Genomic DNA, 27,180 nt, shown 5'->3' with positions numbered 1-27,180 from the left:
GGCCTCGGAGTTCCTTCTGCACGTACTTGAGCTCATGCGGATAACCACCTTTAAAAGTCCTTTTCTTCTGGTTCAAAAGGCCCTTGATGTCACTTGTAACCCATGGCTTTTGGAGGTCTTCCTGGTTTTCTACGCACTGCGCTGACAGTCAGTTCACGTGATTACGTGGGGCGTGATGATGTCACACGAAACTCCTCCCCACGGCTTTCGAGCTCGACTCCATTACAGTAAATGGAGAAAAATACCTCCCAGTTATGACCATTACACGTAGAATTTCGAAATGAAACCTGCCCAAGCTTTGTAAGTAAGCTGTAAGGAATGAGCCTGCCAAATTTCAGCCTTCTACCCACACGGGAACTTGGAGAATTAGTGATGAGTCAGTCAGTCAGTGAGGGCTTTGCCGTTTATTAGTATAGATTCTTCATAAACATTCAAATGTTAGTAGTTTATAAGTGAAACATACCCATATTGGCCCAGCCTGTATTTTTGTTGGAAACATGTATAAATCAACAACAAAAATATATTTGCTTCCTATACTTTAGGTGGCAAACATTGAAAACTCCTTCTGGCAGTATTCAGAATCAATAGATGAATATTTGATTAATTTACCCTTGCTGAAATACCAGTTTTAAGTTTATTTTTGTCTAGGGTCTACTAATTTTGCACACTGGTTTACGTATTTCTCTTGGAAGATTTGCTTCTGCTCATTCAAGTTTAGAGGACAGCACATATGGGTCATTATTTTAAAGACAATAAAATCTGACAGGACCACTGAAATGATTCCATGGGCCTGCCAGCACTTGGGATCTCTACCCTGCTTAAATGTGCATTTTCTTCCAGTCTTCAGGTGTTTTTTTATTATTATTAAATTGTAACAAAGTGCCTTCAATTACTCCTCAACACTGTACTCAACCCACTTTTCATTTATCTGCAACAAGCTATCCAGGCGCTGCTAGTGACAGTTATACCTACAGCCCAATGCTGGGGCTACAACGCTTCAATGGTGTGGTTGCAGACTGCCTGTGATCTACAAGCATAGGACAAGTGGTTCAAAAGTTGACAATCACAGATCAGATTGACTTTTAGATCACTCAAATAAAAAAAAATACCTGTATAAAAAATTGATGTAACAGCCAGTCTTTTATGTCCATGAGGAACAAGTCTAAAACTACTACCATGGAACACAACATCTGACTTCCCTGCCAACAGTAACTATAATGTTTTATTAACTTCACCATGTGTAGAGAAGATTCAGAATGAGTCAACAAAATTATGAACTTCACTAATGATCACAAGGAAAACAGTATGCAAGCCTCCTTTACAGCTTTTAATTAGGTACCTGTACATAAAACCTGACTCCCTTTCACTTTACCGTAATTCTTTTATTAAGCTCAATATTGGTTAGTTACTAGTACTATATATGGATGGAACGCCATATACTACAGCAGGGTCCCCAAAGTTTGATCCTGATGGGCCATAGTTTTTTGTTCCAGACCATTTTCTCAAGTCAAAGCATTATTCCTGCTGGAGCAGTTACGGCTGAAGCAACACATACGTGCTTCATTTTATTTAATTCACTTGCTAAAATACACAACCTTTAATGGCTTATTCTGGCTATAAGAGCAGTTTCAGACCGTTTCTATTTTCCTACCCAGTTAGTAATTAACAATTAGATGCAAATGACAAAGGAACAAGCAGTTTACCAACTAACTCCATGAAGCTGTAAGTTTCATCCAAATCAACCTCTGCTTTTACCTGGACTTGTACCATAATTAAGAAAGCCATTATTTCTCATTATCTATGGTTTGGGGTCCTATCACAAAATGCAAAACTAGGTTTGTTAAAGGTTTAATTGATTGGAATGTACTCAGCATTTACATATATTACACGGTGACATTTGTTTGTGTTTCAGATTCAGGATTTTCAGCATTGTTACATATACAAAACAGAACATTAAAAAAAGAAAGACAGATTTAAAGTATTGAATGACTTGTCATAGACTTTTTCTGGCTGTACCAAACTCCTCGGCTGAGGAGAAGGCCCCGTCCACACGGTTAGTTTGTGTTTATTACGTGGCCTTTCCTGATTCTGCTCATTACAACATTTAATTCCCAAACTGGTAACCTGTCATGGAAGAAAAACATTCCAGCATAGCAAGGACAGAAGAGTTGCCTTCCATGTTGTTTTTGAATAGTTTTTAGAAAACACTGTCAAGTAGGGAGAGCCCGGGAATGAAACTGCTGTAATTCCTGGGAAACCGGGAACGGCCAAGTTCGCATATATAGCGTGTAAAAGTGTAAAAATCGATCTAGAAATAAGAGTTATAGTTGAAAACTGAAGACTTCATTGATGTCTGTTAGACAACAGCTTTGAACAGCTACTTGAAATTGCAATGCGTCAGTCTGTTGCATCCGCATTATCTGTGCCAAGAAACTTGCCATTACAGAATGATGACAAGAAACTGGATGCATCAGTAACAGCTGAAATGGCGGTGTTTCACAGCAACAGCAAGCGCGGGAGTTGTTTAGAACAAGTATATCAGAATCTGATGACTGTGCTGCCTACTTCAGTGGAGGCAAATCATGCTTTCTCAGCAGCTGGCATACTCTGCACGAAGTACTCTCTCGCCTGGACGACCGCATGCTGGACAAGTTATGCTTTCTACGCTCTTATTACCGCAACTAACTAGATCGGGGTACCGTCAGTTTCTCGGCTTGTGAGCTACTTTCAAAATAACCAGGTCGAAATGATCTACCTACATTAAAAAAAGTTATATATAAACACACATACAGTGGGTACGGAAAGTATTCAGACCCCCTTCAATTTTTCACTCTGTTATATTGCAGCCATTTGCTAAAATCATTTAAATCAATTTTTTTCCTCATTAATGTACACACAGCACCACATATTGACAGACAAAAAAATTAATTTTTGAAATTGTTGCAGATTTATTAAAAAAGAAAAACTGAAATATCACATGGTCCTAAGTATTCAGACCCTTTGCTCAGTATTTAGTAGAAGCACCCTTTTGAGCTAATACAGCCATGAGTCGTCTTGGGAAAGATGCAACAAGTTTTTCACACCTGGATTTGGGGATCCTCTGCCATTCCTCCTTGCAGATCGTCTCCAGTTCTGTTAGGTTGGATGGTACCCACTGTATGTATATATGTATGTATGTATGTAATATATATATTTTTAGCCATGTGCGCCCAACTACGTTGCGCGTGCTAAAGTTGTCTGTGAAGGGCTCCCTGTTTAAAAGCGGCTGCCAGTCGTGAACTGGGCCCTTCGTCGCACAGCATTATGATTTTTTATAAGGGAAACAAAATTACAAAAGAAAACCCTTGGATATTGATTCGATAGGAACGGCCTACTCGGAATCACTGTCTGAATCGTAATTATGTGGTGGTGTAGGAGCATTTCTGCTTCTGACCGTTCACAGTCCGTCTCGTTTTCATGACGCTGTCGTTTCCTCTCATAATGTCTTCTAAACCTCTCTCTAATCTCGCAGGTTGCTCTGTGGCAATCCAAAGAGTAAGGCAATATACACGGAGCAATGGTTGTTAAAGGGGGACACATAGGTATCCAGGCTCTTTAAAGCATAAACAGGGATCACTTTACTGACATGTGAGCAAGCCACGGTACAACTGTGAGGCGGCGCAGCACTCGCCGGCTACAACGTAACAATAATAATTTCCAGAACGTGCTGTTACGTTGTCATTCATTTTACCCACTGTCTGTCTTTCATTCATATGTTACGTAGGCACATACCTTTTATCTTCGGCAATCTCATTCTCTAACCAGGCCTCAGGAGCTAACCAGCGTAATGCTGCCCACCATCCCTTTCGTTATTCCAGCACATTGTTGACATCCTTGAGTAATGACAACGTACTAAACTGGAAGGTGGTCTACACATACGTGGAATTCGCGGACAAACAAAGATCAAGATCTAAATGAAGATCTCTTTAGTTAATTTAAAGCACAATTTGTTTAGTTTGAATGTCTGTTTTGAGGTGTGACTGGCGTACTACAGTCTTCAGTAGTATAAGCCTGGAGAAGATTCTTAATGCAATGCCTATGTTTTAGCTGTCTCTCTACTGCCATCTAGTGCTTCTTCTTCATTCGCGGACAAAGATCAAGATCCAAATGAAGATTTTATATATATATATATATATATATATATATACACATACATACACACACATACTGGTTGATCGTGCGTGCGGGATGACCAGTGTGTTAGGAGAGAAGAGATCTCAGACTGGCCGCCCTGTATGTAAATCAAGTGGCAAATGCCATAGGGAGGATATATGATAGACTAACGTCGGTAGATCGCGATCGACGCATTGGGCAGCTCTGAACTAGATACATGTACTTATATGACAGCTTGTAGATAAGGTTAGTCTTTGATTGGTGTCAACATAACTACAGTAGTTTTATTAAAAATAAGTGTCGGTCGTTCTAAAACCGTTCACATGTGAGATGCCCGTGCCCTGTGTCATCCCGGGAAACCCGGGATTCCCAGGAATGACATGCGGGATTCCCCAATTCCAGGGAATGGATAAACACATCCGGGAATGGATTCCCTACTGTCAAGCAACTAGTCACAGTCACAGTGCAAAAAAAAAAAAGACACCAGTCATAAATCCTCTCAAACTGCACAAGCACATTAAATCTGACTGTCATGCCATGATGCGAGTGCTCCAACTTTATGTGTACGATGCACAATGAAATTTGAAATTACAAAATTGGCTTATGAGACTGCTCACACTACAAAACAGAAATTCTTTCGATTATTCAAATAACTCAGCTGTAAAGTGCAGTTAGACACTGATACCAGTCTTGAACTGAATGTGAAATGATGGCCAATGAATGTTAAACCTCAGATGGCGGCTACAAATAAGGCTTAAAAAGAGGTCTATGCTGTGTGCAGGCCCATTGTAGGTGGAAGATTACATCATATGTATTTTCAGCCATTATGGCTGAAAATACTTTCATAAATCAAGGGAAAATACTAGTGTGGGCAGAGATTAATAATGTTTAAAAATGCCATTTTTAAACATAAATGTAATAGCTTGGATGTAGCCTAAGAAACATTGACACTTTCAAGTCCTCGTCAATTGTGTTTGCTTTTACCGAAAATTCAAAATCAATCCATGCACGTTCCCCATTGTTCAACTGTATTATCAAATAAGGCAAAATGTCTTATTTGACATACCCGTGCTATTTTATCCCTTCTTTTCTATTGTTTTCCTCTCCCACAAAAAAAGAGTCAAAGTATACCCTTTTCTATGTCCATAAAATTCTTTCCACTAGATTAATTATGCAAGACGACAAAATATTACACTGAACAAAAGGATTAAAAGTAATGAACTTCAAAAGGCCCATTTACTGAGGCCTTTGCAAGGAATATACCGGTACATTCTCTCACGCACGCACGCACGCACATAATACAGTCTTCTTGTTAGTTTCCCCAATAACATTATCCCTTTTTACTATGGAACCTCTAACAGTTCATACAATAAAAATCAAATACTTTTCATTATAATTTTCCTGATGTTCCTGGCAAATGGATTAAGAGTAAAAGTATTTTTCACATAAATACCTTTTGCAAAAACAATATATTTTACAAGAATTACATGTTATAAGTGACTGTTGGCTATAGGTGGTCCACTGTAGCTTTTAATTTAGCAAATTAGACGTTGATTTGAAACATTCAGTATAAGGCAAAATATTATGAACACTCCCAAATGAAGCAAATGACCTTGAATACCTTCAAATAAACATACATATTAAGGTCAGAAATATATTAAATGGTAAGCTGGTATTAGGTACTTGTAGCTACATGAATGCAGAAGATACAGGCACACGTAAAGGTATGAGTGAGTGATGACTGTCAATATCCAAATGACTGGGTCACAGAATTTCCAAAATGGCAAGACAAGTGGGGTTCTCACAGTCAGCCATGAGAAGTGCCTACTAACAGTAATCTGAAAAGCACAAACCACCCAACAGAGCGATGGGCAGTCAAGACTAGATGGAAGAGGTCAATGAAGGCTATCCTGTCTGATACAAACTGACAAAATGGCTACTGTGGTGTAAATTGCAATAAATGATAATGATTAATGGAGTAAGGCATCATTACACTGTATATGAAACCCTACTGCATAGCTACAGGCCAGTCAGAGTGCCTAACTCACTCCTGTGCACTATCAAAAGTGCCTACAGTGAGCACACAGGCATCATATCTGGACCTTAAATCAACACAAGAAAGTTTAGTGAATCCAGTTTTCTGTTGAATGATGAGGACAGCTGGGTACATGTGGACATTTACCTAGGGAAGAGATGGAACCAGGAATCACTGTGGAAAGACCAGCCAATGAAGGGAGTGGGATGTTCTGGGCAATGTTGTACTGGGAAACTCTTGACCTAGTATGACCAAGTGCTTCACCACCCCTCCTTTCCCAAAAAAGGCTCGGCTTGTTAACTCTTGCACAATTATAGAAAAGACTCAAGTTTCTATTAAGATTCTTCTAACGAAAAGTTTCTTCAAAATAGGACAGTGAGTTGATAAAGCAGACTAATGTGTTGTTACTTATGTAATTTTTAGCCACTGTTATTTGCAGGTGTTTCAAGATGAGTGTTAGCCACTTTTTTGTATATATTAAAATTCAATTCAATGCGTTTTTAAAATACTTAACTATAATTTTGCAATTACTGCCAAAAGTTAATTCCACTTTATTTTTTGTTGAAAAGAAGAAAATAATCATTTTGTACTCAAGAGCTCATTAAAAAGTCTTTTACAGTTTTGTTGGTATTGCTGTCCTTTTCAGCAAGGTCCGATATTTACAAAGAAGTTTAGGTAATACAGTTAGATGCTATACACAGTGCATACTCAATTTTCACTCCTAAAAATTTTCAGTTGGATTGGAGCAATAGCTACATACTAAGATTGTCTCAATGTCCAAATTTATTTTATAGTCACAATGTTTTAAATTGATTTTGAATATTACCCAAAAAAAAAAATCATTCTCATTAAAAAACTAATTTCTTTTTTTTTTTTTCAGTTTCACTTTCACTGAGGAAAATGACTGACTTCTTTCCAAATGACAGAGCTTTTCAAATGTTGGCTTCTGTGCAGAGTTTAATTTCATGCTTACTGTACTTCATTTTTGAAGGCTTATTACTAAAAAAACTTTCACCAGTATGAAAAAAAAACTTCAATTTGTTTCCTTGCTTACAGAAGTATCTATCACCACCTAATGAATCATCTTCAACACTAGAGTAACCAAATCCTACGAAAAAAAATATGTAAACCCGGCCCACCCTTTGCACCTCTCTGTCAGCGTCTTTTGTCTTGTAAATGTGTCGATAAGCCCAAGCAGCCTGCTATACCATCCCCCTCGCCGCTGCAGAATGGGCAAGAAGTTCTCCCATTTCAAGCCTTGATTATGTGGGAGTGAGCTACCTAGAGTTGTATAGGGGAAATAATTTAATGTGTGTTCCATGTCTACAGCAATCTATACAGGAGAAAGTAGGGTGAAATGACACCTTTTATTGGCTAACTAAATAGATTACAAATGCAAGCTTTCGAGGCAGCTAAGGCCCTTTCATCTACTTTCTCCTATATCAATCCATGGCTAACACGTTAACAACACTCTACTGCTACAGCAATCTATGTAAACACATCGTTAAAACAAACGTTTTCATGTTTTAGCAATAAATGACAAAATGTAGACATGAACTGTATAATGTGTGAAGGCTGATGGCCAAATATCAAATAAACATTTTCACAAAAGGTACAAGTGCAGTATGACACCTTCCGTGGTGCGAAGGGATTTAAGGTGGGCCAGGTTTACGAGTTTTTTCATAGGCTTTGGTAATTCTAGTGTTAATCTAGTGGAAGATTTATGAATATTATATTGTGAAATAGCACATTATGCAGGTGTTTCATCCCTCACAGACAAAAAATGCACATTTACTCCAGAATTTAATCCATCTTTGAACATATCTGAAAAAAATAGCATTTCAAATTCTAAATAGTCAGGTCTTGATTACGGTTTCAGATGACCACCCCATTTTGTGCTGGGGTGCCAGTCATATAGCAGGAAAGAACAGTTGTCACTCACTCATACCTTTACATGTGCATGTTAATGCAGAAACCTGGGTCCTTATAAAATCCTGTTTAGATGTACAGAAGTCCACTTATTAGGTTCTTCTTTACCAAAACACTCCAATTTCATAAACAAACACTAAATAAAAGATTTATCATCAATGGCCACCGGGAACACAAAAACAAGCATGGAGCCAGTATTTCAAGTGATTATGCTGCAGAGTTTAGCAATGTACATTCAGCTCATCAACATAAATTTAGCAATTACTGAAATGTTGAGGCAGATTATTTCAATCAGGAGAAGATATAACGTGATCGCCCAAGTATTTGCCTCAGGAAATTCAGTGGACGCCTCCAGCCTTTTCTACCAGTGGCTGCTGGAAGCATGTGTGTAGCAAATAGATAAACAGGCTAGCAGAGAGCCACAGATATCCTTATCTGCAACTTTGTGAAGGGTTTACATGTCCACATAACTGGATTATTCAAGGAGAAGCCTACTGTGTTAACGCAGCTTCTCAGAGACCAATATTCCTATTTCTCTAACCAGCACTTCTGAAACTGTTTCTTTGAATGACTGGGATATTAAAGAGCATGTAAACACACTCAATGTTACCTCACTATGCTTGGAACACTGCCTAATTTTTTTCACTACAAAGAAGAGAACATGTTCATGAGCCTGGCCAGACATTTTTTTGAGATGTAAAGTAAAATTACAGCTGTTGTTAAGCTGTTCATATTATTAGAGAAATTTTCTTCTTTTCTGAGACTTCCAAAGATTTTTTTTTTTTTTGGATACGAAGATACATCATTCCCTTGCACACACACAAACACATACACACACGGGAACTAGGTTGGTGATTCTTACTGACTGTACTGTAAAATTTTTACTATATTTCCCAGCTGAAACTTCTAACTCATTTTCAGCATGAATGCTTATACTGAGCCCAGTAAAGCAGGGATATTCCAAGTATAATTAAATACGTGGAGGAGGATGCTGAACAAAAACAAGCAATGTCAACTACACTGGAAGGCCATTTCTCATGTAACACATAAGTGAGGCAGACAAGCGATTCCTCAAAACAGGCATCTCCAACACAAGCGTTTACAAATGCCAATTGATACACAAAAAAAAAAATCATGCTGATAGAACAAGGCAACTAGCATCATTCCATAATAAATAGTAGACATGGCTGGTATAGTGAAGTGGTTTCAAAAACCTTGTTTAAACCCTTAACAAGAGAGGCCTGTCATGCACTTGACATTTGTCCAGTTTGGTGGCCTTAGAATTGTGTCACTAGTTTGGGAAAAGACATGGTCCCAATGACTTCATCAGGCTGAACTCCAGCACACATTGAAACAGTCTGCGAACGAGTGTGAAGTGGCAGGAATGAGGATCAGCACCTCCAAATATGAGGTAGGAAAAAGGAGGATGGTCTTCTCCAAGTGGGAGACGAGTTACTGCCTCAAGTTGCAGGAGTTTAAGTACTTTGTGGTCTTGAAGATGAGCGAGAGGAAGAGGGATGGTAGGATCAACAGAAACATTGGGGTAATGAGCGAGTATATCAGGTTGCAATAACCTACGCGTAGGCGAGGAAGAGGAGGAGCTAAGGGGAAAAAAGCTCTTGAGTTATGGTCATGAGCTTTGGGTAATGATTGAAAGAATGAGATTGCGGAGAGGCTGAAATAAACTGTCCCTGTAGGGTGGCTGGGCTCTCCCTCAGAAATAGGTTGAGAAGTGTAGACGTCCTATAGAGGCTCACAGTAGAGCCACTGAGCCTCCGCATTGAGTGAAGCCATTTGAGTGGTTACACTTCTGATACAGATGCCTACTAGAATGCTTCCTGAGGAGGTTTTATATGCACAACTAGCTGGGAGGAGATTGCAGTAAAGACCCAGGGCTTGCTGGGAGAATTACATCTTCCAGATAGTATGCAAACACCTCGGGATCCCACAGTATAAGCTGGCAAGTGTGGCTGGGGAAAGGGATGTGTAGGCCTTATTGCTAAGACTGTTGCCCTCACGACCTAGTCTCAGATAAGCAATGGAGAATTGATGAATGAACAAATGAACGATTGTTCATATCTAGACATTAATGGTCTATCTGCACATTTACACTAATGAGGGGAAAATACCTCCAGTCACTAAATGTTTTATTAATTTCTCTCACTCATGAGCTACTGTGAATAAATAGTCACAGTGCCTTAAAATATAAAATGAAAGATGCCTAATAAACGATTTTCTGCAAGGGAATATTTTGGACAAAATTAAATATTCACATAAAAGTACTGTGAAATGTGACAAATCCTCTTCCGCTTATCCGAGATCGGGTCGCAGGGGAAGCAGCTTGAACAGAGATGCCCAGACTTCCCTTTCCCTGGCCACTTCTACTAGCTTTTCAGGGGGAATCCCAAGGCATTTCCAGGCCAGTCGAAAGACATAGTCCCTCCAGCATGTCCTGGGTCTTCCCCGGGGCCTCCTCTAGGTTAGATTTGCCCGGAACACCTCACCAGGGAGGAGCCCAGGAGGCATCCTGATCAGATGCCCGAGCCACCTCATCTGACTCCTCTCGATGCGGAGGAGCAATGGCTCTACTCTGAGCTCCTCCCAGATGATCGAGCTTCTAACCCTATCTTTAAACAAACATGTCACCAAAAAAAAAAAAATAATTTATTCATTCACTTATTTTTTTTCAGCTGCACTGCATGCAACATGCCTTAAAATCTAAACAGTCATTTTTTCAATCATCAGAATTTAAAAGGACGACTTCTGGCAAGTACCAGGTTTTGCTTGTGACTCAAAAACTCTGGTATGAAAAGAAAGCACAGCTGTAGCATTTAACCTCCTTTGTGTTAACCCAGAGTGTGACTCAGGCTCAAAAGTCACACTCTAGATGACATGTAATGATTCACTTTACATTTTTAAGTCCAAATAACATTCAGGTTAGTATTCTACTGTCATCTAGCGGATGAAATTACATCATTCTGCAAAAAAAAAAAAAAAAATCATGAATATTTCAGGAAACTCATCGATATTTGGGAGAGTGTGGAGCCTCCAAATAAAAGCACAATAGCAAATGAAAAGCCGTACAGGAAGTTTTCGGACAAAGAGAACCAACACTTAAATTGAGCAACAGTGATGATGTAAACTGGTCATCAGACATCGACAAAGTAAAACTGACACATGATAAGGCAAACTAGAACCAAACTGCCGTGATATACCCAATGAAGCTTTTGCATGGTGCGACAGTAGATGAGTGACAAAAAGCTATTAGCCTACTTGCTCATGGGGTGTGTTGATCATGCAGGTCAGGCATGGACATTCTACTGTTTCATGAGCAAGCAACAGAAAAAAAAGTATGCAAAGAAACTCACTTCTACTGTTCTGATTGCAACACCTGGCTGTGCATCGGTGACGGTCTCCAAACATGTCACACTGGACGTGTACTAAATCTGCATCAGTAGACATACCTTTACTACTGCATTTATGTTGATGTTTTATTTACATATTTGTTACAGGTAAGATTTTCTGTTTGTTGCAAAAAAAAAAAAAAAATTAGCTTCTTTTTGCTCGGGTAAACAACGCTAAGGAGGTTAATGTGTTTTAGCAATTACTGGTGACTTTACATGCATTTCTTATGTAGAATAATGGATTACTTAACTGTGTACTCGCAGAGAAACCTTTTTTTGTGAAGTGCTGTATTTTCAAGTGTTGCATTAGCTGTGTCTTCCCCCAACGTGTGCCCTTTAAAGAACACTGCACAAGTCATAAACACTTCATGCTTTGCAGATGCACAGCAAAAGAAAAATACAAGAAAACTATTACAGAAATAAGATGCAAACATGCTATATATGAAGCACCTGGAATCGTTTTACTACATCATGAAATTATAAAGCAACAGTCTGCAGAAAGACAGATTGCCTATCATTTTTATTCAAAAGCTTTGCTGTATCACGTTTTTGTAAATGGAGTTTTGAAAACATCTACTGGGGACAAAAAAAACTTTTAGTCAATGTAATGCCTGTGTTTGAATGAAACAACTCAGCTCCCACAGAACCACTCTGTGATCTAAGCTGTACTATGCTCTTTATTTTCTTGTGATGAGAGTGCAAACAAGCAGGGGGGGCACGATATGACAAACACCACATACATACTTCACTCAAACTCTGCAAGTGAGAATGGCAGCAGGAACTTTGAGCTATACGGCAATGTGTTCAAGGGACTGAACAAAGTTTCCGTAGCAGAAAGGCACTCAAACTGAATCCGAACACAACAACTTTCACCCTGTACATACAGGAACTGACTGGCACACAGCAACTTGAACCCCATACTTATGTAGCACCTTCCAAGAGATACCAACAGGTATATGGTCTTAAGTTTTGCCCTCCAAGTCCACAAATCACACATACACCACACTGGCAAATCCCCATGACCCCTCAAGCAGGGTGCAAGAAAAAAAGTTTGTCCGCTATTCTGTAGCCAGTACAGAATTCAAACCACTCCTTCGGGATGTTAGGTTCAACTATGAGATGGAATCTACACATTGACTTTCCCAGCAAGACAAAGGAGTGGTAACACTTTCTTGTCCCCCTTCATAAACTAGATGACCACCACCCTAAATTTTTCCTTTCCCAAGGTGCTGCCCCCATCTTTCATGCAACACTGGAGAGGCATGTTAACCAAAACAGCCCCACAATATCCAGTGCCTTTACTATTTCCAATCAGATCTTATTCACAACTGCATCCCTCATTTGGTCTCTACATTTAAAATCTTTTTCCAAGATGTAGGAAGTGAAGTTGAATTTATTCTGAATGGAAGCATCTGCTAATCACTCCCAACATATTGCCGAGGCTTATTTGGACCAAAGGGTATCAGACAATTCTTTGGTACAGAAAATACTAAATGGATCGATAAGGCAACGATGCCTTACTTACCCAACAGATAAAGTATCATTAAAACTGGAAAAAAGTGCTTAAATATTACAAGGACTACCGCGGTCATAGGAGGCGTTGATTCGTGTTTAAAGATGTTACACAAGGTACGCAGGATTAGAATACATTTCTATAAAAAAAATTTGTATAGCGAGCCTGAGCGCAATGGGTTTGAACTTTCCGTTTAGGTCGACTTCGTTTATTGCAGCCATTACACCGATTCTTCATTCACTGAGTTGCATTTTCCAAATCCGCAATTCTGTTTATTTGGGTCCAGTTGCAGGGCAGGAGTCCCTCCGTGTTCGGCTTTTTCATGTGCTTTCGTTCCCGTTTTGATAATCTGCAGCCACTGCTACAATCCCACCCGGCCATACTTTTGAGAAAGTTAAGCGTGGTCAGCTGATTGTAGTGGCGCCTTTCAGCTGACTGACACCAGAGGCGCTTCACTGCCACTTGCTTGTGTAACGCGAAAATTGATTCCGCCCCTAGCGTTAGCGCGATTAAATGGTCGGCATGCTGCAATCGTATTGTTATGCGAGACCTTACAAAGTTTGACAGAAATATTTTTGTACTAGTTTAAAGGAGCCATCTTCCGTACTTAACAGTTCAGAATCAACTCCATATACAAGTTCAAGCGCTTCAGGAACTTGGCATCGAATGCCAAGACTTCCAAGTAAAATACACTTAAATCATAACAAGAAACGCGCACCCGACAAAGGTAAACTGAGGGAGTAGGAGACCGAAAACTACTGAAGGCACTTCCGTCAGCAATATAGTGCGCCTCCCTACCGAGGCTTAACAACAGATCGTTCGTTTAGACGTGTGCGCTTTACCGACGGCGACACTCGCAGAATATCGGACCGTAAAATTCAGGGTCTTTTATTAATGCATAAAACTTACCAATTGGTTGTGTCGGAGTCTGTGAGAAGGCTCCTCCCAGGCTGACAATGAGCACCAGAACAAAGGGCAGGAAAATGTTCTGCTCCATTATATTGACGTAAAAAAGTATCTTCCACTTCACGCTTCTCCGTGCAGCGATTAAGCGAATAAATAACCACTCAGCGCGGACAAAACCATGAAAAGTAGCACTCGAAGGCTGTAGGCTTTGTCCTCAAAAACCTGAGGGAGTCGATGCGGTTAACAAAACACTCACTTTAACACGACGTTAGAGTTGTTTTACGTCTTGTATCGAGTGTGTGACGCTGTTTAAACTACAGATAAACGACAAAATTCGTCCTTTATCCACAAACATAGAAGTTTCTTTTCAGTCGTTTTCTCTCTTCCCTCCAGTACAACTTACTATAATCGCAGCGAAAAACAAGCAGCCCAACTCTCTGGAGTAACAACAGAACAGAGTTGAAGCAGCTGATTGGTTTATTTACTAGAGGGCGGGACGTTCTACTGAAAACTACATAAACATCCAGTGAGTGACCGCGACAGATTTTCATTGTCTTCGTCAGTGCTCTGTTGGGCACATAGCTGCGCTTATTTCAAAAATAAATAAATAAAATAGAATAAATGAGTTTAGGGGTCAGTTGTATGCATGGATTGTTTCCGCGGCCTGTAAATGCGCAGTAATGCAAATCAGAAAAGTGTGACGTTGTATTTTACGCACGCGATAGAATTGTTGACTGGAGTCACTGATAAGTCTGTGTTGCGTCAGAAGTTGCAATTGACGGGATAAACTACAAAACCAGAAATCCGTGTTAAGTTCATGCAAGTATTCTCAACGGGACTCGAACTGCCCGAACAGTTTGCTAAGTCGGTAAACAGAAGTACACAAGAGGATGTGTTTAAATTCACCCGTTGAATCCAAGTTTTGCAAAATAATTAAAATGGTTATTGGGTTAGCAAACCGATCCCAGCTTCTTCTAACATTGTCAACAAACCCTTAGTACTACAGTCTCATTGCTCCAGAAAGACGATTTACTTTGAATCCTGGTCGCTATCTGCATGACATTGCGTTTTCTCCCTGTGCTCCAGGGTTTTCCTCCCATACCTCAAGTACGTGCTGGACAGATTGACTGGTATCTGGCGACATGAAATTCGTCCAGTACAAACGAGTCTGGTAATGGTCTGTCTAAGGCTGCTTCCTGCCATATGAACAAAGATGCCAGAATAGTTGAAGAAAGTAAATGAATCATTAATTCTGTCTATTATTAGTTCAGTTGGAACGGTCATTGGATAAACGTCAGGGAGATAATAAATATTAATCGGGATGATGTAACTTAGCTCAGGAGCAGAGATGATTCACTCTAATATTGTAATGAATCATTCTGACCCTAGAATGCTGTTCACTCAACCAAATGGACATTGAAACAATACACTTCAGTTAGCATGTTGGACTTCTGGCCACAACAAGCTGGATTTTCTCTGTTCAAATATCCATGCCTTTAAATGTAATCCTGCAGTACAACTGAGCAGGTCTGACCACATCTTACTCTCACCTACAAGCCTGTTATTAGCCGCAGCAGCTTTCTTTCAAGCCAGACATTCCTATGGGCATTTGTTTGGTTGTTTATTTATTTATTAGTAGGAAGGCAACCCCAGTTGTGGCCAGTCTGCCATTCCTGTTGTGAAGAGGGGGGCTGAACGCACTTTTCCAAGATAGATAAAGCTTCCAACTACTTGTACCTAATTACCAGCTACATCCACCTTTGTATGGACCAAGCGTAAATGTTATCTAGTTCCTTGTCATAGCCAAGTTGATCTCTGCACCAAGGTTGCAAAATTCCTTCTTTTAAACAAAAAAAAAAAAAAAATAACAATGAATGCCCGATATCAGGAGAGTGACATCAGTGAAGTCCATGACTGTCAGTACTAGGGAATCCATTCTCGGGAATTCGGGAATCCCGGGCTCCCGGGGTGACACAGTGCACGGGCATCTCACATGTGAACGGTTTTAGAACGACCGACACTTATTTTTAATAAAACTACTTCAGTATGTTGACACCAATCAAAGACTAACCTTATCTACAAGCAGTTCATGCTGTCATTTAAGTACATGTATCTAGTTCAGGGGTGCCCAATGCGTCGATCGCGATCAACCGGGAGATCGCGTTGCATTCAAAAAAAAATATTTTAAACGTTAGTCTATCATATAACCTCCCTGTGGAATTTGCCACTTGATTGACATACAGGGCGGCCAAGTCTGAGATCTCTTCTCTTCTAACACACTAGTCATCCCGCACACACGATCAAACGTGCGAGCTACTGCAAAACTCCGGCTGTGATCTAGTTAGCCTTACAATTTATATCGACTAAAGAAGGGATTTAAATGAATTGTTTGGGGAGGGTATGGGCTTTATGTGTAATTAGATGAGGATTTTTCTCTCTCACAATGTCACAATCGAAGTGCATTTGTCTGATCTATCATTGTTATTCCAAAGAAGGAAAATGTGGAAAGGTACTTCCGAACTATTTATAAAAACTACGAAACGGACTTCCTTCCGAAAAGCGATCAGAGAAAGAGAAAAGACATGGAACTAAATCGCAGTTAATCGGAGAGCCGTCATTTTTCATTCAGCTGAATTCAAAAGCACCTTGACTGCATTATTCGGCTCTACTTATTTATGCGAGTCAGCCTTTTCCCATGTGAAGATTATTAAATCCAAATACTGTAGTGACCATAAATGTATTGAATTGTTATTGTTATGCAAGTGTGTGTGTATATATATATATATATATATATATATATATATATATATATATATATATATATATATATATATATATAAACTGCTCAAAAAAATTAAAGGAACACTTTGAAAACACCTCAGATCTCAATGGGAAAAAGAAATCCTCCAGGATATCTATACTGATATAGACTGGGTAATGTGTTAGGAACGAAAGGATGCCACATCGTTTGATGGAAATGAAAATGATCAACCTACAGAGCCCTGAATTCAAAGGCGCCCCAAAATCAGAGTGAAAAATTATGTGGCAGGCTAGTCCATTTTGCCAAAATTTAATTGCAGCAACTCAAAATTGTACGCAGCACTTTGTATGGCCCCTGTGTTCTTGTATACATGCCTGATAACATCGGTTCATGCTTCTAATGAGATGACAGATGGTGTTGTGGGGGATCTCCTCCCAGATCTGGACCAGGGCATCACTGAGCTCCTGGACAGTCTGAGATGCAACCTGGTGGCATTGGATAGACCAAAACATAATGTCCCAGAGGTGTTCTATTGGATTTAGGTCAGGAAAGTGTGGTGGCCAGTCAATGGTATCAATTCCTTCATCCTCCAGGAACTGCCTGCATACTCTCACCACATGAGGCCAGGAATTGTCGTGCACCAGGAGCCACTGTACCAGCATAGGGTCTGACAATGGGTCCAAGGATTTCATCCTGATACCTAATGGCAGCCAAGGTGCCTTTGACAAGCCTGTAGCGGTCTGTGTGACCCTCCATGGATATGCCTCCCCAGACAATCATTAACCCACCACCAAACTGCTCATGCTGAATGATGTTACAGGCAGCATAATGTTCTCCATGGCTTCTCCAGACCCTTTCACTTCTGTCACGTGCTCAGGGTGAACCTGCTCTCATCTGTAAAAGCACAGGGCACCAGTGGTGCATCTGCCAATTCTGGTATTCTATGGCGAATGCCAATCGAGCTGCATGCTGCTGGGCAGTCAGCTCAGGGCCCATTAGAGGACATGGGGCCCTTGGGTCACCCTCATGAAGTCTTTCTGGTTGTTTGGTCAGAGACATTCACAGCAGTGGCCTGCTGGAGGTCATTTTGTAGGGCTCTGGCAGTGCTCATCCTGTTCCTCCTTGCCCAAAGGAGCAGATACTGGTCCTGCTGATGGGTTATGGACCTTCTATGGCCCTCTCCAGCTCTCCTAGAGTAACTGCTTGTCTCCTAGAATCTCCTCCATGCCCTTGAGACTGTGCAGGAGACACAGCAAACCTTCTGGCAATGACATGTATTGATGTGCCATCCTGGAGAAGTTGGACTACCTGTGCAACCTCTGTAGGGTCCAGGTATCGCCTCATGCTACCAGTAGTGACACTGACTGTAGCCAAATGCAAAACTAGTGAAGAAACAGTCAGAAAAGATGAGGAGGGTAAAATGTCAGTGGCCTCCACCTGTTAAACCATTCCTGTTTTGGGGTCATCTCATTGTTGCCCCTCTAGTGCATCTGTTGTTAATTTCATTAACACCACAGCAGCTGAAACTGATTAACAACCCCCTCTGCTACTTAACTGACCAGATTAATATCCCATAAGTTTCATTGACTTTATGCTATACTCTGATTAAAAAGTGTTCCTTTAATTCTTTTGAGCAGTATATATATATATATATATTTATTTTTTTTTTTTTAAAATGTAGGTAGATCATATCGACCAGGTTATTTTAAAAGTAGCTCGCAAGCCGAGAAACTGACGGTACCCCGATCTAGTTAGTTGCGGTAATAAGAGCGTAGAAAGCATAACTTGTCCAGCGTGCGGTCGTCCAGGCGAGAGAGTACTTCGTGCAGAGTATGCCAGCTGCTGAGAAAGCACGCTTTGCCTCCACTGAAGTAGGCAGCACAGTTATCGGATACTGATATACTTGTTCTAAACAACTCCCGCGCTTGCCGTTGCTGTGAAACACCACCATTTCAGCTGTTACTGATGCATCCAGTTTCTTGTCATCATTCTCTGATGGCAAGTTTCTTGGCAAAGATAATGCGGATGCAACAGACTGACGCATTGCAATTTCAAGTTGCTGTTCAAAGCTGTTGTCTGACAGATGTCAATGAAGTATTCAGTTTTCAACTATAACTCTGTTATTTCTTGATCGATTTTTACACTTTTACATGCTATATACGCGAACTTGGCCGTTCCCGGGAATTACAGCAGTTTCATTCCCGGGAATGAAAAATGTCCGGGAATCCCGGGCTCAGATTCCCTAGTCAGTACCTAATTGTCCACAGTTAACTTGCACATTGTCTATAAAGCTTTATTTCCTACTGTTGTCTGTTGAGACTAGGAATGTTTCAATGATTCATACAGCTATACAGTAAGTGTTGCAGAATTAGTCCAACATCTACTGTTTCTGTAGAGCTCTCATATTGGAATGGTGATCTTCTTGGAAAGTACTGAAGCAGTTTCCAGAGTACATCACAGTGATGAATATCCAGAGTGGTTGCTGATATTCCTTTTGCTTTTACTGTAAATCACATTTACTTTCAAGATACAGTCCACTGTAAAATGATTTGAGACAAAGCCATACTGGTCTAGTCTCCTTGATTGCAAGAGATTATCCTTCATTCTTACCTTCCAGAGTTCAGGAAAAAAACATGCAATGTCACTCTGGTTTATACACTCATGATGGCATCCGTTGGGGTTATAAAATGGGAGCATGATATATTATTACAGTTCACAATTCCTACTGTCAGCTAAAGTGTCAAATTACTTGACTAGGAATTTTAGGGGATTGGGGTCTCAAAACTTTCCTCATGACTTTTCAGCACAGATGCATTACAAAAATATTCGAGGTTGACATACAGTATACATATGGCAGGTAATCAACTTGGAACACACTGGAATAATAAGAATTGTCACACTGCACTAAACTAAACACACAACACAGAGAACAAATAGCACTGTTGTCTTTGTTTTCAGTGATTTCCTCTGTGATGAAAAAAATAAAGGGAATGTTGTAAAACCTGGAAAAGATCACATTTGCTTGGCGGCCAAGGAGAACAGGTGTGTATGCATTGCGTTCCCAGCCAAGGGTTCCCCGATTGTCACCTTTCACATACTGAAGCTGCTCGCTACAACCAGTGTTGTTGTGGCGAGTCACACGGCACTATGACTGAGACATTATGTTTGTCACTCTACACAATTAGTGGTCAGATGTGTGCCAAGTCTGTCCTCGACTCAATAAAATTATGTAAATGAATGGTACAACTGAAAAAGCAGTGGAAAACTCATGTAGTGTGATGGAGGCTTTAATGATGGCAGCAGCATAATTTACATCAAAATCTCCACCAAGATCAGGCTGAGGTCCAGTTTATCAGCTGACTATCACCTTCACTTCATCCATAGTGTGGCCATTACAGTGAATCTTTGCATCATCAACTCAACCAGTCACTCACATATCTTATCTAGGCAAACATGATGGGTGGTCAGTTTAAAATGGGCTAATAAATATTGCGTCAGTCCAGCTTTCTTGCGTCATCTTGCATAAAGTGTCTCTCACTGTTGTCCATTACGCTTAAGGCATGTTGTGTTGCCGAGCAGATTTCCCCCAACTTTCTAAGAAGGTAATTTAGCTGACCAGCCTTTTGGCCTTCTCCAGTTTCACTACTTTTGTCACCTGGCAGATGGGTGACATTAGAGGGGTCTAGCCTAGCACTTCTTCTGTAACAGCCTATGCTCATTAATCATTTGTTTTCCAACCTTATTAAGAGTTGGTTTCTCATTAAACAGGTTTGTAGTGGTGTCATGCATCCCCTTGTGCCTTGCTGGTCTGTAAGTGTAGTCTAAATAGATTACACGACACTGTCAACCTCAAGCTGGGCACCTCCATCACCTACAGAACATTCTGCTGAAGGATGTTTCAATTAGAGGGTAACCATAGCACTAAGACTGGAGTCAAAATTGAGGCAGAATAGCTTTCTAGAATGGAAGAAGTTCCTCATTTGAACCAAAAGGAGATTCTCATGGCAGTCATTCACTTAAGTGAAAGGAACATCAGTCCTTTAAAAAAAACTAGTGCCTACGGTGACAAGACCCAACCCAGCACCACAACTAATTTGCCTTTAAATATTTTTAGTTTTGGCACTTCCAAAATGGATTATGTGTGTATAGGGGACTGTAACAAAGGGTGAACATCTGCCAAAAGAGCCATCAAATGCCTGTTCTTGTGGACAAACGGAGGTTCTTAGATGTGACCATAACAGTTTGCATTCCTTTACTGCCTCTGTTGCTCATGTTTAACAATGAAAAATTTTTGTGCCGACACTCCTGAACATTCGGGCATTCTGTCATAAGCTAATGTAATATATCCATATCAAGACCAGACAAGATCTTTTTTGTGACAAAATATTTGGGTAGTTAGGCCCATAAATCAACAGTTTTTAGGACACCAGAGAAACCTGGTCACAAGAGCAATGGCTACCCATCTACACACTTATCCAACTTGACTGCTTATCGAGTTTGTGCCTTTAAAAATGTATACTTGCTCAGGCATCCAATGAATGCAGCAGGAATGTGACTAGTTAAGCTAGTTTATCTTGGTGCTTGATGAATTTCCTCAGAGGCACCAGAAAAGCAAGTTCAGTTTTAACTTCACAAATGGAAGTCGTCAAACAGTTCACAAGATCTGCAGTGGGAATGCGGGCTGGAAAAGGTCAGATCTGAGATTATAGTGTTCATGTACAGTACATGTTCAGTTACAACCTGGCATGAAAGGACATGAGGTCATGTGATTGAAAATAGCCCTTTTCCATACAGTGGGTGCCTCAAAGGCAGTATTATAGATCATTAAATAAATGCAAATGGACGCAGTGGACGCAGCAAAGGAGCTGAATGGAATCGGCCATCAAATCTGGCAACAAGGGACAGATGATCTTATTTCACAATATACAAGGATACCAACAGCAATGATAATAAAATATCAGCTGAAAAATGCCTGGTAGCATTGATTTCAATTTTGAGCTGGGCTAGCCTAGGGTTGTTGTTGCTATCTTGAATCCTCCTCTAACTTCCCTTGAACAGACACCTTTGTGTTATTCTCAAGAATCATATGACACCAAAAACATTTAATCACTTGCCAGATGTCCAGACAAGTAAACATACACTCTTACAGAAACAAAGTATTACACATAGGAAGTAAAAATGTTAGGTTTGAATATACAATGGGCAGTCGGAAAATAGAGAGTACAGTATTCCCTCGCTATATCGCGCTTCGACTTTCGCGGCTTCACTCTATCGCGGATTTTATATGAAAGCATAACTAAATATATAAGCAGATTTTTTCGCTGCTTCGCGGGTTCTGCGGACAATGTGTCTTTTTTACTTCCTGTACATGCTTCCTCAGTTGGTTCGCCCAGTTGATTTCATACAAGGGACACTACTGGCGGATGACTGAGAAGCTAACCAATCAGAGCACGCAGTTAAGTTCTCCTGACTGAGAAGCTAACCAATCAGAGCACGCAGTTAAGTTCCTGCCTGCTGAATGCAGTGTTAACCAGGAAGTCTCGTCTCGCTCATTCAGCATCAACGTGTTTCGCTGTGTAAAGAGTTGTGCTCTTTTGTGTTTATCTTTGTGCATAGTCAAGCCCTTCATTATGGCTCCAAAACGATCTGCTACTGCTTCTTGGGCCGTGCCCAAAGCATAAGCGGAAGATGTTACGATTGCGAAAAGGTAAGCGTTTTGGATTTGTTGAAGGTTACGATTCTTTTATTTAAAAGTAGGAAAGAAATATAAGATCTACGGCCACAGTGTCCTTTTAACCAGGGTGCAAAACGAGTTGTAAGTGGATGTAATAAGGCAGTAGTCTGGATGGAATCTGCTTTAGGGATTTGCATTGAAGACTGCCAGAAGAAGAACAATGGCAGTGCTACACAATCGCCTCAAGTGGCTACTTTGGAAGAACTGTAACGCTCTCCTTTGTTGTGCAGTAAAATTAAACTCATTGTTATCGGACAAGTCATCGTGTCATTGTTGGTGAGTAACCATAATTAATTTTGTGCTTACAGTGCTTAGTACATGTACGTATGTTTAGTGTCACTGTACACACATTTACTGTATACTATTTTTCTTGCGTTGTACGTATTTATTGCTGGTGGCCTGTCTATCGTAATGGCTGTAACATATGTGATATCGGAGACACTCAATATCTTTAAAATAATATTTAGGTTTTACTGTATATAAACAGTGTGTTTATATACATAATTTCAATGAATCTTACCTAATATCTAAGAGAATACAAAGGGATTATGCTGTATAACTCTGCAGGGAATATTTATAAACAGTGTGGGAGAGTTTATAAGGGCTTAAAATACATAAAAATAACCATACAAACATATAATTTCTACATCGCGGATTTTCACCTATCGCGGGGGTCTGGAACGCAACCCCTGCGATCGAGGAGGGATTACTGTACACCTTATGAGAAGGATTTAAGAGTCATAGTGGGCTCTAAGCTATCGACTTCCCGACAGTGTTCAGAAGCCATTAAGAAGGGATATATAGCATGATGTTTGGAGTAAAAGTCCAAGGAGGTTATGCTCAACCTTTATAATGCACTGGTGAGGCCTCATCTTGAATACTGTGTGCAATTTTGGTCTCCGGGCTACAAAAAGCACATAGCAGCGCTAGAAAAGGTCCAGAGAAGAGCAACTAGGCTGATTCCAGGGCTACAGGGGTTGAATTCTGAGGAAAGAGTAAAAGAACAGAGCCTATACAGTTTAAGCAAAAGAAGATTAAGAGGTGACATGATTGAAGTGTTTAAAATTATGAAGGGAATTAGTACAGTGGATTGAGACTGTTATTTTAAAATGAGTTCATCAAGTCCACAGGGACACAGTTGAAAACTTAAAAGTAAATTTCGCACAAACATTAGGGAGTTTTTCTTTACACAAAGAACGATAGACACTTGGAATAAGCTACCAAGTCGTGTGGTAGACAGTAAAACGTTAGGGACTTTCAAAACTGGACTTGATGTTTTCTTGGAAGAAATAAGTGGACAGGACTGGCAAGCTTTGTTGGGCCGAATGGCCTGTTTTCGTCTAGAGAGTGTTCTAATGTTCATAAGGCCAATAAGGGGATAATGCTAGGGCTAGAAGAGAATATCCCAGAATAGATTTCTTTAGAAGTTTAAAAAAAACGAGGATAATAGCAGTGGTGGTCGATAAGTAAATTAAGTGAAGAGTCTCACTTTGACAGGTGGTAGCAGTGTGCACTAATGCATCATGAATATCCACTATTGGTGATTGACAAAACATGTTGAGGTTACTTCTATACTAATAAAAGGTCAAAGCCCTCACTCACTCACTGACGCACTCACTAATTTTCCAACTTCCCGTGTAGGGAACAGCTTACTTACAAAAGTTGGGCAGGTTTCATTTCGAAATTCTACGCATAAGGGTCAAAACTGGAAGCTATTTTTCCCCATATAATGTACTGGAGTCTTGAGTTGGAGATGGCGCGGGAGTTTAGTGTGACATCATCACGCCTCCTACATAAGTGCGTAGAGCACAAGGAAGAACTCCAAACAGCGATCAGCACAAAACGCCATTTCACAATTGAGAAGGCAGAAAAACATTATGAAGCAAATGATGCATACAAGCATATTCATAAGTACAGCTACTGCGGAAACAAAGCACGGCGTGAATCGTAAGTTTATATTAAATTAAGTTCATAGGCTACCACTAGCGTTTGTAATTTAGTGCCTGCCCATATAAGGCCGCCCATCAGCGGCAATCCAATACAAACACTGCCGGTAAATATTCACGTGTGAAGGACTGTGCTTATGCAGTGGAAGATGAGATGGTCAGGGTGGTGTTTGGCACAAACTCATTGAAACTGCGAGAGAAAGTTTTAAGTGCCGGGTCTTAGCTGACATTACGAGATGGCACCAGCACTGCTGGGAACCTTGATGCAAGAACACCAAGCGGCTCCGTGAACTGGCGCGGTGCACAGACAAAAGCAACAGTTCCAAAGAGTGCTGAACAAAACCGAATTACACAATTGAGAAGGCAGCAAAAAATATGGCGTCTTATACATAGAATCATATTCATAAGTGCAGCTACTGGAAACAAAGCACCGGTGGAAAAAGTGAATGTCCTGCTAAAGGAAGACAGTGTAAAAAAAAAAAAACCCGTGCATGCAGTTTGTCACATCACAGATAAAAGGAAGACGAGCTGTTTATTGATGCAGTAAGGAACTAATCGATGAATGAAACCTCTTATCTTTACAGCGATTGACAAACACGGAATGTAACGAACACATCCTACAAATACGAGCCTGATTGAAAGAAATAATGATAATCAAATCCTTGATGACAGCAACATTCAATAACACTCACAAAACAATTACTGTATATTGACAATCATGTTACGTTATTTTTAAAATGTTCCCTTTTCTTTTCATAACTTCTACTTCTCCACTGCGATACGGGTATATATATATATATATATATATATATATATATATATATAAATGTATATATATACCCGATCTACAATACATACTTTAGCATAGACAAGCCACACGCTGTGGCTAATTGTATGAGTCTTAAGCCTCTAGCGCCGACATTCGAGGTTGATTCGAGAGGGATGTACTGACTATATGCAGCGCTACCGATTCATTTACCTTAGCATCTCCTTGGTTTGGGGCGTATGAAAAAATATTAGGTTAGCAGAATCATGTTACGTTATTTTTAAAATTTTCCCTTTCTTAGCACAAGCACAGCTGAGAAGCTTGATGCATGTACTCCATAACAGCGTTAAAAATAGCGCATTTAATCACACTTTCAATTCCAAACAAGCGGGAACTTTTGTCAATGCATGATTTCCTGGTACATCCATTACACTGATGCACACATCACAGCTACAAAAATGTTAGAGTCGGAATAAAGCGCGTTCCTCGACTGATCATTTCGACTTCCCGGCGAACCTTGATAAAAGCATGGTTTTGTGCACACTGAAAAGCAAGCAAAATTAGATGCATTACAGAAGCGGACTTTGTGGCTCTTACTGGGGATCATTGGACTTCCGTGACCGTTAGTAATTCTAATTACATCTAATTACAAAATGTTCAATGATCACACTGTTTTAGCCTAATGTACAAAATAATTTTGGCTAATGTTACTCAGAGTTTAAAGAGTAAGCTGGTCAAATTACCTTTTATGTTTCTGACTTATTTTTTTAAGAAGAAAAACTGCACTTTATGGTGAAATTTTGGTTATTATTATTTAAAGACAATACTATTCTGCAAATGTACTTAAAGTACTTAAACTACCACTTTATTTTTAAGTCTGCCCAATTTTAACCAGGGATGATATTTTGTTTCTGTTTTGAATTCAAATGCAGTTTAAAGGCTTTTTTTTTCAGAAATTAAAACAGCTTTAGTTTACAATATTCATGTCCATGTCTATTATTTGATTCTGTGCCCACTAAAACCGTTTTAAATAAAAAAAAAAAACATTTGCGATTTGGGGCAAATTCGTGTCTTACGATTACATACGATTAATCAAGATTAATTCTTACACAGCCTCTAATTAATTGGATTAATTTTTTTAATCGAGTCCCACCCCTAATATATATATATGTAGATATATATATGTACATTTGTATATATATGTGTATATACAGTATATATGTAGATATGTATATGTTGTATATACAGTATGTATATATATGTGTGTGTATATATACAGTATGTGTATATATATGTATATGTATATATATGTATGTGTGTATATGTGTATATATATATATATATATAACTGTATATATATATGTGTATAGATGTGTATATATATATATATATATATATATACTAGCAAAATACCAGCTTCAGCGGAGAAGTAGTGTGTTAAAGAAGTAATGAAAAGAAAAGGAAACATTTTGAAAATAACGTAACATGATTGTCAATGTAATTGTTTTGTCACTGTTGCGAGTGATGAGTGTTGTTGTCATATATATATATATTTACACACACACACAAACATATATATATATATATATATATACATATCTATACATATACACATACATATACATACACACACATATATACACACAAATACATATATATATATATATATATATATATATATACACACATACACACACACATATATAAACATATATATACATATACATACATATCTACATATATACACACACAGCTATTTCAGATCAGTGCAATACGCTGTTTGTTAAAACGGATGACACCCGCTCTTACGTGCAAGTCTGCGTGGATATTATGAACTATCGTATTTGTTCAAGTTCTATTTAAATTTTAAATAGAAGGAATTTTTATTTAGTCGACAGAAATATCTTTGGTAGGAATGGTAAAAACAGACAGGAATATTATTCCTGAATAAATCAACTCAAACCTTAAACAACTTATAATATTTTGCTCTCCATAAAAATATATCCTGTCTAAATTATACAAGTTAGAAATAAA

General features: G+C 39.4%; 1 protein-coding gene across 2 annotated transcripts in view; it reads right to left on the bottom strand.

Annotated features, from left to right (window-relative positions):
- The window catches only part of LOC120531133 (pituitary tumor-transforming gene 1 protein-interacting protein-like), a 67,140-nt gene extending 52,635 nt beyond the window's left edge, over window positions 1-14,505 (bottom strand). Inside the window, exon 1 of one of the 2 annotated variants that reach the window (XM_039756262.1) lies at window positions 14,343-14,505. In XM_039756262.1, the coding sequence (XP_039612196.1) occupies window positions 14,343-14,490 (148 nt within the window). In that variant the 5' untranslated portion in view covers window positions 14,491-14,505. Of the gene's footprint in view, window positions 1-13,942 lie in introns of both variants that reach the window. The other variant, XM_039756263.1, reaches the window with a different exon arrangement.
- Window positions 14,506-27,180: the final 12,675 nt, after the last annotated feature.

The sequence above is a fragment of the Polypterus senegalus genome, chromosome 6 (genome assembly GCF_016835505.1).
Source record: "Polypterus senegalus isolate Bchr_013 chromosome 6, ASM1683550v1, whole genome shotgun sequence".
In the NCBI taxonomy this organism is placed as follows: Eukaryota; Metazoa; Chordata; class Cladistia; order Polypteriformes; family Polypteridae; genus Polypterus; species Polypterus senegalus.
The sequence above is the reverse complement of the archived record's forward strand: the minus strand, read 5'-3'. Positions and strand labels throughout refer to the sequence as shown.